Source organism: Chiloscyllium plagiosum, unplaced genomic scaffold, assembly GCF_037043375.1.
Source record: "Chiloscyllium plagiosum isolate Xiang-an unplaced genomic scaffold, Cpla_swu_hap1 HiC_scaffold_31, whole genome shotgun sequence".
NCBI lineage: Eukaryota > Metazoa > Chordata > Chondrichthyes > Orectolobiformes > Hemiscylliidae > Chiloscyllium > Chiloscyllium plagiosum.
The window spans coordinates 24,958,504-24,974,634 of NW_028270169.1; the positions used below are offsets into that span (position 1 = coordinate 24,958,504).

A 16,131-nucleotide genomic window follows, 5' to 3' on the forward strand; every position below is an offset into this window, starting at 1 on the left:
TCTTCCTAGTTAAACTAACAATTATTTCACTAAGCCTTGAGTTCTGCAAAACGTTTGATAGTTCTATATGGGTGTGTTTTGTAGAATTTTATCTTCAGACCTTTTCTGTTTTATTGCATTGCCAGGCTGCAGAGGATATTGGCTACCCAGTGATGATCAAGGCTTCTGAAGGAGGAGGTGGCAAAGGGATAAGAAAAGTGAATGCAGCTGAGGATTTTCCGAACCTTTTCAGGCAGGTGGGTGATACACAGAAAAGATTAATTCTGCTGCCTGTTGAATAATGCCATGAACTTCATGTGTCCTGGCTTCTGTTAACTGTAGTTTTGGATAATGCTGATGTAGTGCAAGCTTATAATGCTATAATTTCTGTGATGCTAGTGAAAACATAGATACCAGAAAATGGCAACGGATGAGTCTCCTTAAAGTTTACACTGGATTCTTTTCTATGTAATAGAGAAAGGTGATCTATAATAGTGTAAATTCTTCTGTTTAGCTAGTTATAGAAGTTTGATTCTCTTGGATGTTTTGAGATTTGTCTTGTTCTCGTATAGTTATCAATTCGTTCAAATAGTGGTCTTTTGTGCACAGTTGTAACCTGATCGTAAATGCCATTTTTTAACTGCCCCAAAAACAATGCATTGGGAATAATGTACATTAATTAACACATGGCGAGAAGCAGTTGAGCCTGTTTGTCTTCAGGTGGTTTGTCTTTGTGGGTTGGCCAGCAGGATGAACTAATTTCAATGAAAATTTGGAAAGTATCTTGAGATTGCTTTTGATGCATGTTGGTTTTGTTCCTGAACAATAAATGTGGTCTGGTCTGTTTGAACATGGAATCAGCATAATTCTTTGTGTGTACATCAAACTGTTTATTTTGTGCAGTCGATTTTTTCATTTATTTTCACTAAAATAATTTGAAGTTGCACATTAATGAAAAGTTACTTCCTTGAGAGTAAACCCGTGTATTATTGTTCTGCTGCACAAAAATGTTTATAGCTGAGGTAGGCTCATCATGTTAATCCTCCCATAGAAACTGATTAATTACCCTTTCCTCCCTACAGTATTTATTGTTCTGTTGAACGATATCCTGTGCAATACACCAATTTGGCCAAGAATAGAAGAACAATTTATAAACCAGTCTTATAATACCAAATCTAATCCAGTTACCTAAAGGAACCTGAGGCTTACTCAGGTCTGAATCTTTCCCACATTTCCATAGCTGTGCACAAGTATCAAAAATGTGCCAGTGCACAACTGAACCAGTGACAATCCTCCACACTCCTGCATGTCACCTCCCTTCAATAATTTTATTTTGGTAAAACACCCATTCTTTTTCCACTCTTCCACCACCTATCCAAGACAGTTATTTTTCTTTTCTCCAAGATTGTAGTTGGGACTTCAGACATGATTCATTCTTGGTATTTTGCATGATTGTAGATGCAAATCTATCATTGCATTCATTCCTTTGGATGCACTTCTTGTACAGTTCGCCTGAAGGTTTAGCTTGAAATGAAAAGGACCACCCCAATTTTCCATTTAATTAGAAAAACAGATTCATCCAGTGATTCCAGTTCCTGTCCATTTGGTGTAATGTTTTCAGGAGAAGAAATTGGCATTTTCCTCTCTCTTTCAGGTACAAACAGAGGTCCCTGGTTCTCCAATTTTTGTAATGAGGCTTGCCAAACATGCACGCCATCTTGAAGTCCAAATTCTTGCTGATCACTATGGCAATGCAATTTCCCTATTTGGCCGTGATTGCTCAGTTCAACGTCGACACCAAAAGATTATTGAGGAAGCTCCTGCGACAATTGCTACCTCCTCAGTGTTTGACAACATGGAGAAGGTGAGTACAGGAGATCTTGCTTGTACCACTGAGAAACCTATTTGAATGAATTATTTTTCAAAAGGGATAAGCAACAGAGTTGTATTAACTGAAGTAGTTATAAATCTGTGGTCCCTGGATTTCCTAGGATGTTAATGTTTTCAAAGAGCTTTGCACTTGTAGATGATAGGCTAAGGTGGCAGCATCCTGAGATGCGGTCCCAGCATAGTGATAATAGAGGCTGGTTCACTGAGGGAGTTGAGGCAGACAGGCCTCAACATTGATGTATTCGATCTGCTGGTGGAGTCGATCAGGCAAGTGATGTGAAATGAGAACAGAAACCTTTGGCTTGCTTACTTGGCTCCCTGCTTGGGTCTAATTGTAGCAATGCCTAGGATAAGGAGAACCCATACAGGTGGATAGTTGAGTTTGCAGGCCCATGAAACAGGCAAACATCAAGTATCTATTTGTGCCCAGCAGTTTCATCCAGCCGGGGTGCTCTTCTGCTAATCCTGCAAACTACAACAATCTCTACACTGGATGCCTCTGGTGGGTGTAATGTTGAGAAAAGCTGCTGGTCTGCTCTCTATGGTGTTCAAAGTGTTGTATTGTGCCATTATAGCTGAATATAAGATTAATGTTGTACCCACTTCTAAACTTGCTGTTTTGAGGTGTATATCCATGTGGACATTGATTCTTGAGACGGCAGGATGTGTTCGAGGCAAGTTTAATCAGTTAGAATTGTATTCACTGGAGTTCAGAAGAATGAGGGGGATCACATAAAAATCTATACAATTCTAACATGACTAGATAGGATATTTCAGGGGTCACAATTGAAGATAACGAGAGAAGTCTGTTCACCCAGAGAGTGAGCCTGTGGAATTTGCAACCATGGAAAACATTGTATGATTTCAAGAAGTCATTGGATATAGTGCTTGGGGCTGATGGGGTAAAGGATATGAGGGAAAAGCAGCAAGAGGCTATTGATTTGGATGATCAGATGTGATCATAATGAATGATGGAGCAGGTTTAAAGGGTTAGTTGGCCCACTTCTCCTGTTTTCTATGTTTAATGCCTTGCAAATACGTACTCCAAAAAGTGTTTACTGTTCTAAATAGAAGTACTTGAAGAGCCCCCTTAATATCAACTGATTTTTTTAAAAAAGGTGTTTAAATTGGTGATCTGTAATTTGTTAAGTTCATTGAATTATTTAAAATGATCACTGCAGCTGTGACTTCCCTTCGAAATGCTTTCGGTGTAGGGTTTTTCCATGCAGTGAATTCTGTTATTTCTAATACTGAGAGATGGGGAGAAATGTTGCAGAGTAAATCAAAGAAAGGTTTGCATTTGTGTAGCTACTTCCATGATTTTTGTATGTCCCTTGATTTACAATTAATCAAGTATATTTGATTGAAATCACTGCTGTGAAGTAAGAATTTTCTTCTAAACAATGCAATGGAAACTTTAATGATCCACCTGAGAGGGTAGATAGGGTCTTGGTTTAAGATCCCATCTGAAACGTGGACTGTCGAACAATGCAGTAATTCCTCAGTGCTGTGTTTCAGTGTCAGTCTGGACTTTATGTTGAAATCTCTGGAATGGGACTTGCACCCAGTATTGCTGCCAATACTGGCTTGTGGGAAATAAAATTAGGATTAGGTAACCATCTGCTTCTGTCAGTACTTTATCAATATTATGCTTGCCTTCACATCACTTCATTGAAAATCAGGAAGTACTTCCCTTAAATTCACATGGTATATGTGCGTATGGTATCAAAATGAAGGAAAAAGTTTAATTTATTCATGCCATATTTGACTAATTAGTAAGCATGTTTCAGATGACAACCTTACAATATTAAGTTGAAGGGTATAAGGTGAAGAGACAATGTAATCTAATAATCGAATCCAGATTGTTCAGATTTGGTGCTAGTTTTGCTGTTTTGGTTTCTCCTGAAAAAATAATCATGGGGTTCGTAAAAAGGAAGTTTAAGCATTGCATCCTTGACATCACTGATGCTTTACAAGCTGATGCTTGTGTATTACAAATAAACATTGTCCATTTTAACTAGTATGTTATCTGGGCTCGAACCTGTGAGACTCCTGTTTTGTTGTTCCCTCTCTATTATAATCAATATATTTGTATAAACTCAAGTTTAGTTCATTAGAATTACTACGGTGTGGAAACAGGCCCTTCAGCCCAACATGTCCGCACCAACCCTCCGAAGAGTAATCACTCAGACCCATTCCCCTACCCAATACTTATCCCTGACTAATGCACCCAACCTACACATCCCTGCACACTATGGACAATTTAGCATGGCCAATTCACCTAACATGCACATCTTTGGAAAGCCAGCAGACACAGGGAGAATATGCAAACTCCACGCAGACAGCGGTCCGAGGCTGGAATTGAACCAGAGTCCCTGGTGCTGTGAGACAGCAGTGCTAACCACTGAGCCACCATGCCCACTCCCTTCTTTCATGTATTATCATGCACTATAGACCTTGGGCTATTAGGGGAATAAATCTCATCACAGATTTTTCATGTAATATGAAGTTAGTTTAAACCAACTCCCGGTGTGCATTCTCACTTACTGGGAAATCACTTTTCTCCTTACTGTTCACCGACTAATTGCTGAAATTTATTTTCCAGTGTGCAGTGAAGCTAGCAAAAATGGTGGGCTATGCAAGTGCAGGCACAGTGGAATATCTGTACAGTCAAGATGGAAGTTTTTACTTTCTGGAACTAAACCCTAGACTTCAAGTGGAACATCCCTGTACTGAAATGGTGGCAGATGTAAACTTGCCTTCTGCACAGTTGCAGGTGAGTTGTGCATTAGTTAGATTGCTTTAGGAATTCTCTTACACACTATTGTTATTATACATTATTTTTATCTCTATCCTTGAGTTTCTCAAACAAACTGTTAAATTTGCTTGACTGATACATATTTTCCTGCTCTTGCACTTTTCCTCAGATTGCAATGGGAATTCCTTTGCACAGAATCAAGGATATTCGGATGCTGTATGGAGTTGCCCCATGGGGGGATTCACCGATTGATTTTGAGAATTCAGCAAACACCCCTTGTCCACGTGGTCATGTGATAGCCGCTCGTATCACCAGTGAGAATCCAGATGAGGTCAAATTAAATATTTAATCTTTGAATTTTTTATTATGAACAAAATTATCAATTCTGTTATTTAACTATAGCTTTTTTCATGGCTTCCCACAAAGTGTCTACGTTGCACAAAAAAATGTTAGAACTATATACGTTGACAGAATTTTTCAATATTGCACATCATTTATTGTTCACCTGACAAATGTAGACTATGTATTAAAATGTGCCAGGATAAAATTTGCAGCCTGTTACAGTTCTGCCCTTTCTTCCATTCCTCTGGAGAGGTGCTGTAACACAGATCTGGCTGAGATTTGAAACTCCTGGTTGGCTTGAAGTAATTTAATTTGGCTGGTGTGTGCTTATATAAACAGACTAGCACTGTAATTGCTATCACACCAGGCACTCAGTCATTTGGGTTGTAGACCATTATGACAGCTGGTCAATATTACATTGTGTCTTTAGCTTGCATTTTCCACTTCAGTGCTGTAACCAGGCTCAAAATGGAAGTATGTTCCCTCTGTTCTGTAACGTTTCCCTTTTTTAAAACCAGGCTAAGATAAGCAGTAGTGTACAAATGTCCATCTTCTATTTGTTACTGTGCAGATCATTGAACACACTGTTTTGAGTCACTATATAATATTTTGGTGAATTCTAGTATTCCTTTAACAACCTCAAACCAAGAGTGCCTGTTATTAAAATCAGGCCTACACATGTTCAAAGAATACAAATGACTTCAAAATCTACTAAATCAACTTGAGTGAGAAGTAACAAATCTGTGGTAACAACTACTTGGGTCAGATGTGGTAATTGAGAGTTTTGATACTCACAGTTTCAGATGTTCTTTTATTCTGTCTGACAGGGTTTCAAGCCAAGTTCCGGCACTGTGCAGGAGTTGAATTTCCGCAGCAGTAAGAACGTCTGGGGTTACTTCAGTGTGGCGGCAGCAGGAGGCCTCCATGAGTTTGCAGACTCTCAATTTGGACATTGCTTCTCGTGGGGCGAAAACAGAGAAGAAGCCATCTCGTTAGTACTTGCCTGCCCATTCTTTCATTGAAACCTTATACATTTTCTATATTGAGAAAGAGTTGCCATTGCTCAAGTCTTGTCCAATCTTTTAAGAAGTTTGCCTTTTTCTTCATAATTTCCACTCTTTGGCAATTTGAATTTTCCTTTAGTAGGTGGGTGGCTTATCTGTTTCTTAACATGATTGATTGACAATGAGGAGTAAATGGCGCTCATCATTCAACTACTTACTATTTCTGAATTTCTTTTGCCCCCCCTCCATTTCTCTGCACACAATCGCTCTTCCCAGGACCTCCCATTTGGGAGATGTACAATTTAGGAACCAAGCACAATGGGAACAAAAACTGCTCTTGCTTTCAAAGTCTATTGCTCCATTGCTTAACTTGGGAACATAGGAAAGAGGAGTAGGAGAAGACCACTCGTTTGATTGACCTTGCACTGGTTGACTATCCAACTCAACACCATTTTACTGCACTATCCCCATATCCTTTGATGTTGTTAGTATAGAAAAATCAATTGATCTTTCTCTTGAACATAATCAATTGAGCTTTCACAGTGTTCTGTGTTCCAATGATTCACCACTTCACGTGATTAGTTTTGGGTCTCATGTTTTATTTTTGGCGTAAACATCAGAAAGACCAACAAAGACAGGAGGGAAATAGTGTTTGGATTTAACCTTAATATGTGTGCATGTTGTCAAGGTTGCTTCACATGCAACACTTCTGTTTTGAAGTTTCTCTTATTCTGCAGAATGGCAGAATAAGTTGGCAGCACCGTGGCACAGTGGTTAGCAATGCTGCCTGTCAGTGCTGGGGACCTGAATTCAATTCCAGACTTGGGTGAATGTGTGTGGAGTTTGCATGATCTCCCCGTGTTTGTGGTTTCCTCTGGATGCTCCTTTTTCTTCCCACAGTCCAAAGATGTGCAGGTTAGATGGATTGACCATGCTAAATTGTCCTGTAGTGTCCAGGAATATGCGGCTAGGTCGATTAGCCATTGGTAAATGCTAACTTATGGGGAGAGGGTAAGTGGATCGGTCTGGGTAGGATGCTAATTGGAGGATTGGTGCATACTCAATGGGCTGAATGACTTCTATCTGCACTGTAAGGATTCTGTGATTCAATGATTTTGTTTACAGAAAATTTCTATAATCAAAACCTGGGATCCATATTAAGAAAATATGTTTGATATTAGTTGAGGGACCAGTGCTGGGCAGATATTTACCAGCTTTTCGCTTCAGGATCACTTTTTTTCACTCAGGTGTATGTCTTTTAGGTTTAACATTTGAGTAACTGATGACATCTCAGACAGTGCAATATTTCCAAGGTAATGCCAAGGTTTGGAGCCAAAACTCCTGGATTGTAATTGAAACCATGGCTGTGACATCTGAGTTTATCCAGTTGACAAACTGAGAGGAAGTGGTTAGTCCATTGCCTCCCAGCCTAACATCGTAGCATTTGGAATATCTGCACCTGAATCTCTTACCTGGCAGAATAGTCAAGACAATTTTCACCCTCTGCATGAAGAGATTTACTGCCAGCACCAACTCTTAATTTTGCTTGGCATCAGTTACTGTATGTGTAAAAAAATATATGTAGCTGAATACTGAGCCTCAGCGTTCATTTCCCATGATTCACTAATCCATCAATGCTTGATGTCTGGGGCTCATGAAAAATGACCATTAGTTTTTATTTTCTCCCAAAAAAGTGATGTTTCTGTGCCTGTCTGAATTGAACTTCAATTGTTTAAGCTGAACAGTGATGTTACATTCTCTTCTCTTCTTTCTGGATTTGGAACTACTATCAAACTGGATAACAACCAAAGCTTTATTTTGGCACATGGTGATGTTTTCTTCTCGAGTGGGAACTTTTCATGATTTGTTACTTCTCACACCATAGGAACATGGTGGTGGCACTGAAGGAACTGTCCATTCGTGGTGATTTCAGAACAACTGTGGAATACCTCATCAGATTATTGGAAACAGAAAGCTTCCAACAGAACAGCATTGATACTGGCTGGCTAGATCGGCTCATTGCAGAGAAAGTCCAGGTATTGCAACTTGGCAAATGGGAAGACCTGTGCAATTTTTCAACTTAAGCGCACAAATGGGTAATGGAGGACCAGGTGGCAATTATTTAGTCGCTATTTTAACTTGCCTGATTTTTTTTCATTGCATGAAAGTAAATGGTGGGGGGAGGAGGGAAGGTGTGGTGGTATGTCAACTGTTACTCTTTTGTTTCATTGTGGAAATAGTTCACCACAAACATTAGGATTTGATGTCAAAAATGGAATATCGTGGGAAGTTTCTGATAGAGGCCAGATATCTACCTCATTTAATGAGGTAGGCCCTGTTTATTGGTGAAGTAAATGAGCCATTGGGAAGAGCCAGTCACAAGTGCCTGGGATCTATTTCCAGTCTCCTCTATGTTTTTATTTTGCCCTGAGACCCAACTGGTTGAGATGAAAAAGGTTTAGCGCTTTGATTCTCATTTTGTCATTCTGCTCTATCCCGTCCTGTGCAAGTTCATGGTTACCGGTGGCCAACTGATGAGTAAGTGGGTAATACAGTGCAAGCAAACAATGTTAATGAGTGCTATTTAAAGCGGAAATGAGGAATATTCTTGTTGAGGTTTGTGAATCTGTGAAATTATTACTGAAGAGGGCTGTATTCAAAGCTGAGATGAACAGATTTTTAATTAGGAAGGAAATCCAGGATTATGGAGAAAAAGCAGGAAAGTAGAGTGGCAGATCATCAGATCAGCTATGAAGTCAATGAATGGTGGAGCATACTCTGGCCTACTGCTCCTGCATCTTATGGTCTTATTGTTTTAAATTACATAAAGTGAAGCTTCCCTTCCTCTTAACTGCACATTTAGGACAATTAGATTTTGATGACTGTGTTGACATCATTGAGAAATCAACTTTGCTTAGTGCAAAGTCATAGATACTGCAGCAGTGAAATTGTTATCCATCAGTAGGTAAACAATCCAGTGTTCTGTAATTTTTAGTCATTACTACTTCCAAAAGTGTTGCAAACATACTAATTGCAGTTGTGTAACCCATGATGTGGCCAGTTGGCTTTCAGTACTCTGCTCAAAAATCAATCTTCACTGCCAAGTTTGATCTTGATCCCTAACCACTGACCAAACACATGCGCTTTCTGACTGGAGTCTCTGAGCAGCAAAGACCCTTAAATGAAGTTTACCGGTTACCCTGAAGTACTGAGGCTGACAGTATTATCCTGTTTAGTTGCAGGCAACTAACTCAGCTCAATGGAACAGATGGGAGATCTAAATCACCTGGCCTCAATGGTTCAGTTACACACCAGGAAGCAGATTTGACCTGTTTATTCACAGATACATCACCTTAAAGTGATAATAATTTCATGGTTCTAATTTAGATTGGACAGCTTTTTTTTTTAGTAATCTGCTTCTATAGTTTCTGAAGTGTAATTTTGCTTCCTTTAGGCTGAGAGGCCAGATACTATGTTGGGAATTGTGTGTGGAGCTCTGCATGTTGCAGATAAATCCTTCAGAAACAGTGTCTCTAATTTCCTTCACTCACTGGAAAGGTAAGTTGTGTCGGCCTTGAACTTTTAAAATTTTATCCAAACATCTTTAACAGCTATATTTTGGAATTTTGTGATGTGTATAAGATTGACATCTCACAATTGTCCATTGTTACTGAGTCATCTCAGTGCTGACGCTTATTCCTACTCTTATGAGCTCTGGCTCCTGTTGTTTACAAAAGAATCCAAATAATTGTAATGAGAAACATCATAATAGTTGTGTCTTACAGCTTTTGGAAAGATGCCTAAAAATGTTCAGTTCTAAGGATTGTCATAACTTGCACCTTCTAGCACTATCTACTGCTGGGGTGTATTTCACAGATATCGGTAGCCCTCCAATACAACAACCAGCTTCTACATTTCCTGTTAGTCCAAACAGTGAATCAGCAAACTGCTTGACCAGAGAACTCCACAGCCAAGAGTGATCATGTCTTCAGTGACCACCCCTAGCCTTTTTTCCACCACCAAACATTAGGGAAGTAAAAGGAATAACTATAAAGTACTACAGATTAGAAGGTGAAAGTAAAATGGCAAATTAATTTATATTTCAGTTCTCACAAAGCTGTGCTGTAACTGAAATTCTAGAAATACTCACATCATGGATTCTGAGGGAAACAGAGATTATATTTAGAGTTTAAACCTTTTCAAAAGTTATGATCCAGGGTCCACACATGAAATCTTCTGTTCTGTCCATCCCTGCTGCCTCATCTACTGATTTGTTATAGATATCCAGTATTTGCATTTGTTTTATGTATTGCCTAGGCTAAACAGTTCTGGTGAATTGAGTCTCTATCCAGATCTTTGAATGGGCTGGTGCTTGGAGATTTGACCGCATGCCGCATCTTTCCCAACCAGTATTAATTATCTGACTGCTAATCTTCCCTTAGGGGTCAAGTCTTACCAGCTCATACTCTTCTGAACACAGTGGATGGGGAACTCATCTATGAAGGGGTGAAATATGTGCTCAAGGTAAAGTCCTAAATGCAAAAATGCACCTGTCAAACCCTCCGATGACATTTTTGATTTGTTTGTTTTGTTTTGACTTGAAATGGTTTCCTCTGGTCAGTGTATGCCTAGGCAATTTATTTTAAACATTTTTTGTATAATTTTGCTGAGAATTGTACATCTATAGAGTCTTGCAATTGTATTTGTGTTAGACATGTTGGATATGCAGTGAGTTAGATGCCGATCTTTCACATTGGCTTTTAGAATCTTTTCTATCTGTGAGCTGAGATTACTGCACAGTCGTAATGCAGTCCCAAGTGAGCAATCTCTTTTCAGAACAACTGCCACACTGTGCAGCATAGTGTTTTCAGGTTGAACCTTTTGTAATAGAAAACAACCTGAATTTATATAGCACCATGTAGCCACTGTTAATGTAAGAAATGTGGTGACCAATGTGGCTGTTTTAATGATGCTCATTGCAGAATAAATATTGGCTTGAGGGAAGAATTCCCAAGTTTTTCTTCAAAATAATGGGGCCTTTTGTATCTATTTTACAGAGCAGACAAGTTCTCGGTTAATGTATCGTCTGTAAATAAGTTGATTTCACAATTATGCTTTAAATACTCTCTATCTTAGAACTTTTGAAGCTTACAATGAGAGCAAAATTGATTGACCTTAAGACATAGGAGCAGAAATTAGGCCATTCATCTCATCCCATCCAGTCTGCTCTGCCATTCAATCTTGGCTGATACGTTTCTCAACCCCATTCTCCTGCGTTCTCCCTGTAACACTTGATCCCCTTGACAATCAAGAACCTACGTATCTCGGTCTTAAATATACTCAATGACCTGGCCTCCTCTGTGGCAGTGAATTCCGTAGATTTACCACTCTCTCTGGCTGAAAAGTTTCTCCTTATCTCCATTCTAAAAGGTCTTGCCTTGAACCTAAGGCTGTGCCCTCAGGTCCTAATCTCTCCTAACAATGGAAACATCTTCCCAACATCTGCTGTGTCTAAGCCATTCAGTATTCTGTAAGTTTCAAATAGATTCCCCCTCATCCTTCTAAACTCCATTGAGTATAGATCCAGAGTCCTCAAACATTCATCATGTTAAGCTTTTCATTCCTGGGACCATTCTTGTGAACCTCCTCTGAACACGCTCCAAGGCCAATGCATTCTTCCTGAGATGTGGGACCCAAAACTGCACACAATAGTCCAAATGTAGCCTGATCAGAGCCTTATAGAGCCTCAAAAATACATCCCTGCTTTTATAATCAAGTCCTCTCAAAATAAATGCTGTCATTGCACTTCCTCACTGCAAACTCAATCTGCAAGTTTACCTTGAGAGAATTCTGGACTAGAACTCTTTGCACTTCAGACTTCTGAATTTTCTCCCCATTTTAGAAAATAATCTATGCATCTATTCTTTCACATTTTTCCACTTTGCTCTCCATCTGCCATTTCTTTGCCTACTCTCCTAACCTGTCCAAATCCTTCTGCAGCTTCCCAGCCGCCTCAATGCTATCTGTCCCTCTACCTACCTTTGTATCAAATGCAAACATAACCGGAATGCCCTCAGTTCCTTCATCTAGGTCATTAATGTATAAAGTGAAAAGTTGTGGTCCTAACAATGAGCCTTGCAGAACACCACTTGTCACTGGCTGCCATTGTGAGAAGGACCCTTTTATCCCCACTATCTGCTTCCTGCCAGACAGCCACGCTTCTATCCATGCTAGTACATTGCCTCTAACACCATGGGCTCTTATCTTACTTAGTAGCCTCCTGTGTGGCATCTTGTCAAAGGCTTTCTTGAAGTTTCAGATAGATAACATACGTTGGCTCTCCTTGGTCTAACATGCTCATTACTTCCTCCAAGACTTCTAACAGATTTGTCAGGCGTGACCTCCCCCTTAACAAAACCATGCTGACTTTGCCCTATTTTACTGTACGCTTCCAAGTATTCAGAACTCTCATCCTTCGCAATGGATTCCAGGATCTTACCCAGAATCGAGGTTAGGCTAATCAGTCTGCAATTTTCTGTCTTTTGTCTCACTCCCTTTTTAAACAAGGGTATCACATTAAGAATTTTCTAGTCCTCTGAGACCCTCCCTGATTCCTGTAAGATCACCACTAATGCCTCCACTATCTCTTCAGCTATCTCCCTTAGAACTCTGGGGTGTCTTCCATCTGGTCCAGATGATTTATCCACCTTTTAGGCCATTCTGGTTTTTTCTCGCACCTTCTCCTTGGTGATGGCCACCATACTCAGCTCTGCCCCCTCATTCTCTTGAATTTTTGAAAAATTACTTGTCTTCCAACATGAAGACTGATGTGAAGTAAGTATTCAGTTCCTCAGCCATTTTCTTGTTACCTAGTACAATGGCATTTCACAGGAGGAATATTAAACAGGAGTATTTGATGCTGAGCCCACTGAAAGAATCACTGGGATAGATTAATCAGAAGTTTTGAATGATCCTCTTAAAGGAAGAGAGTATTTTAAGGAAAGAATTCTGGAATCTACTGTCTAAACAGATAAATGATGAGGAATTTCCTCTCTGACTGTTGTGAATCTGTGGAATTCTTTACCACAGGGAGCTGTTGAGGCGGAGTTGCTAAATACATTCAAGGCTGAGAGAGAGTTTTAATCTTTATAGAAATTAGGCAGACTCAATGAGCTGAAGTGCCTAATTCTGCTCCATGTCTTAGAGCTTACAGAAGTGAAAAGGTCACTTCAGTAATATGGTGGTATCAGTAGTCTTAAATTGGCATGATGTCAGCCTCACTTTTGGGACTGATTCCAGGTTGGCCCGGCTGGTTGAATGCATGTCTTAGTTTGAAAATGCCCTGTGTGCTTAAAGGTTAAAGCACCTTTCTCCACTTCCTCACCATGGTTTACCATCAACATGTTAAAACTGATGCAGAACTAAAGGTGATGAACAATTTGAGTTTGATTTCAGATGAGACTTTAATTGAAATGCCTTAATTAAATAATTGACATTATGTGCAAGTGTGGGTACAACTGTGATGACTCCCCTACCCTGTGATTCTTAGTTGTCAACTCTCATCATCTAAAGTCACTCATGAAGCCTTGCACATTGAACAAGGTGCTGGAGGACTGCTTGCACCAGAATATTAATTTTGTCCAATGTGCTGCTTTGAAAGGGATGTGAACTTACCTGAGGAAGCATGCAAAAGCATTTCCATTTTTCTTTATTTCATTGTGCTTTTGTTTTGTGATTTGTTACTTCTCTGCCCATGTTGCTCTGCCACCGTGAATTCTTTTGCAACTGTCTAAGCTAGAGTCTGAAAGACATGTCTGCTGTTCTTACTCTTTTGCAGTTATTGCAAAGCAAACATTCTTCAAGTGAATGAGGCAGCTTCCTCCTTTACTTCTGACGTAGTGTTTATCCTGAGTGGAAGGGTGAAACATTTATTCAAATCTTTGTTTGAGGCCTGCCAGGCAGTGACAGATTAGTGGTAGGCATCTATTTGAAGGTGCTGGACATGCTTTTAAACTGATTGACAAAGAATTTAAATTGCAGCCTCATTTGTGCTGAGCATTTCCAGAAGTTATCAATCTTGCTGTTCACCCCATTCACAGGTTACACGGCAGTCGCCTAATTGCTATGTAGTTATAATGAATAACTCGTTTGTGGAGGTGGATGTTCATCGGCTGAGTGATGGTGGCTTGCTGTTGTCCTACCATGGCAGCAGCTACACTTCGTACATGAAAGAGGAAGTGGACAGGTGGGAAACAGGATTTTCTTTTCTCTTGACTGCCACTTCAAGGAAGTGTTCTTTTTAGACCTTTTTGTCAACGGTGGGTTTTAATCTCAGGATACTTGTTGCAGGTATCGTGTTACAATTGGCAACAAGACTTGTGTATTTGAAAAGGAGAATGACCCCTCACTGTTACGCTCGCCCTCGGCAGGAAAGTTGATCCAATACACTGTAGAAGATGGTGGCCATGTTTTTGCAGATCACTGCTTTGCAGAAATTGAGGTAAATATGCCAAACCCTGACAAATGAAGAATCTGAAGAAAGCTTTCATCGTAGAGCAGTGGACACACAGGTTCATGGTAGATACTCTTATTTGGTACACTAGTGTCAAGAGAAGCACAGCTTAGGCATCATAGCTTGGTGCAGTTTTTTAAGATTTGTCACCAATGTTATTTTAATTTCTGATGTCTGTTTTTTACTCCTGCATTGCTCTATAATGTTATTTTCTTGAAACTATTTATTCAAAGAAGCACTGAATAGTTCTTAGCTCCAGTACTGCATGAAGTATGAGTCAATATTATTTGTTCAAGTCCTGTAGCAGGGTTTGACCACACAGCTTTGCAACTCTGAACCACAGTGCTACCAAGTTAATTAAAGCTGATTCCACAGTGGAACTTAGTGTGAAAATAGGTATGAGCAGTTCATGAATGTGAAATTCATTTTCTCTTTTATGAAGGTGATGAAGATGGTGATGACGCTGGTTGCTCAGGCTTCAGGCTGTATTCACTATGTGAAAAGACCAGGAGCTGTTCTTGAACCAGGTTGTGTGATTGCCAAACTGCAACTGGATGATCCAAGCAGGGTGCAGCAGGTAGGAGACTGTTCAGCTGTTAGCCACATGTCTTTTCATTAACCTATCAGTGAAGGATGACTAGTAGTTTTCATTGTGAATAACCTAGTAAAAAAAAAATTCTGTGAAAAAACACAAGTGTGAAAAACTGCTTTATTGTGTGATACAGTTGCAAATTATATAATCTAAGGTTTTCTTATTAAAGCATACCTATGCATTCTTAAAAATGGCTGATTCCAAGCAAAATTTCAAAAAACTGACATGTTAAATTGCCTTTATTTCCTCATGACCATTTTAATGACGTGGTTGCTGTAAAATAATAAAGTCACATAAACTGGTGTATTTTGAAAATTGAAAACACTAATTTAAAAAAAAAGTCACATCATCTTGTACCAACACACTGACCAGGATTGGTGTGACTCTGTTGAACCAGGATTATTTGGCAGCATGCTGTCACCGAGATTAGAGCGATGGTGGCCTTTCACCAGATTTAATTGATGTGGGTTTGTCTGGATTATTTCTTTACATAGAAATTTTTGTTTTCCCTGAAGCCAGAAGAGTTTATATGAATCAGAGACACTTCACCACAGGAAAGAACAGCAAATGATCAAGTATCTCACCCAGGGTCAATCTTGTACTGAACTAATCAAAACAGAAGAGTAATAATGTTTAGGATAATTTTCTAGCATGGCAAATCTAGACAAGGGCATTGGGAATGTTTATAACTCAGTTGAACTTTAAGCAGGTGTTAACTTTCATGAACAAATGGACGCTTCTTTGCCCATTTGAACTAACCTGAATGTAATGGCAAATAAACACAAGCTGAGGAAACTCGTTTGGCTATTTGCTGTCCATTAACAACATACTCACATCTAATCATGTGCTCATCAAGTAATTCACTTTAATGTGTAAAGGTAGAGGTTATGAAAGAGACATATAGCACATCAGAAGTTTAATAGAACTTACAAAAAGATAATTTGTTTTGAGATAGTTTTGAATTCAAGTACTTAGAGTATATAACAAAATGTCAGGACATGCGATAGAATACATTCCTCAAGAAGAATGCATTCTGAATATATTCATGCACTTG

General features: G+C 39.4%; 1 protein-coding gene across 2 annotated transcripts in view; it reads left to right on the forward strand.

Annotated features, from left to right (window-relative positions):
- acaca (acetyl-CoA carboxylase alpha) overlaps positions 1 to 16,131 on the forward strand; it is a 264,322-nt gene that overhangs the window by 39,583 nt on the left and 208,608 nt on the right. For both annotated transcript variants that reach the window (XM_043718470.2, XM_087977363.1), the window contains exons 9-19: positions 126 to 236; positions 1,634 to 1,843; positions 4,475 to 4,645; positions 4,797 to 4,958; positions 5,797 to 5,960; positions 7,859 to 8,009; positions 9,428 to 9,531; positions 10,416 to 10,497; positions 14,073 to 14,218; positions 14,323 to 14,473; positions 14,928 to 15,062. In XM_043718470.2, coding sequence (XP_043574405.2) covers positions 126 to 236; positions 1,634 to 1,843; positions 4,475 to 4,645; positions 4,797 to 4,958; positions 5,797 to 5,960; positions 7,859 to 8,009; positions 9,428 to 9,531; positions 10,416 to 10,497; positions 14,073 to 14,218; positions 14,323 to 14,473; positions 14,928 to 15,062 — 1,587 coding nt within the window. The remainder of the gene's footprint in view (positions 1 to 125; positions 237 to 1,633; positions 1,844 to 4,474; positions 4,646 to 4,796; positions 4,959 to 5,796; positions 5,961 to 7,858; positions 8,010 to 9,427; positions 9,532 to 10,415; positions 10,498 to 14,072; positions 14,219 to 14,322; positions 14,474 to 14,927; positions 15,063 to 16,131) is intronic.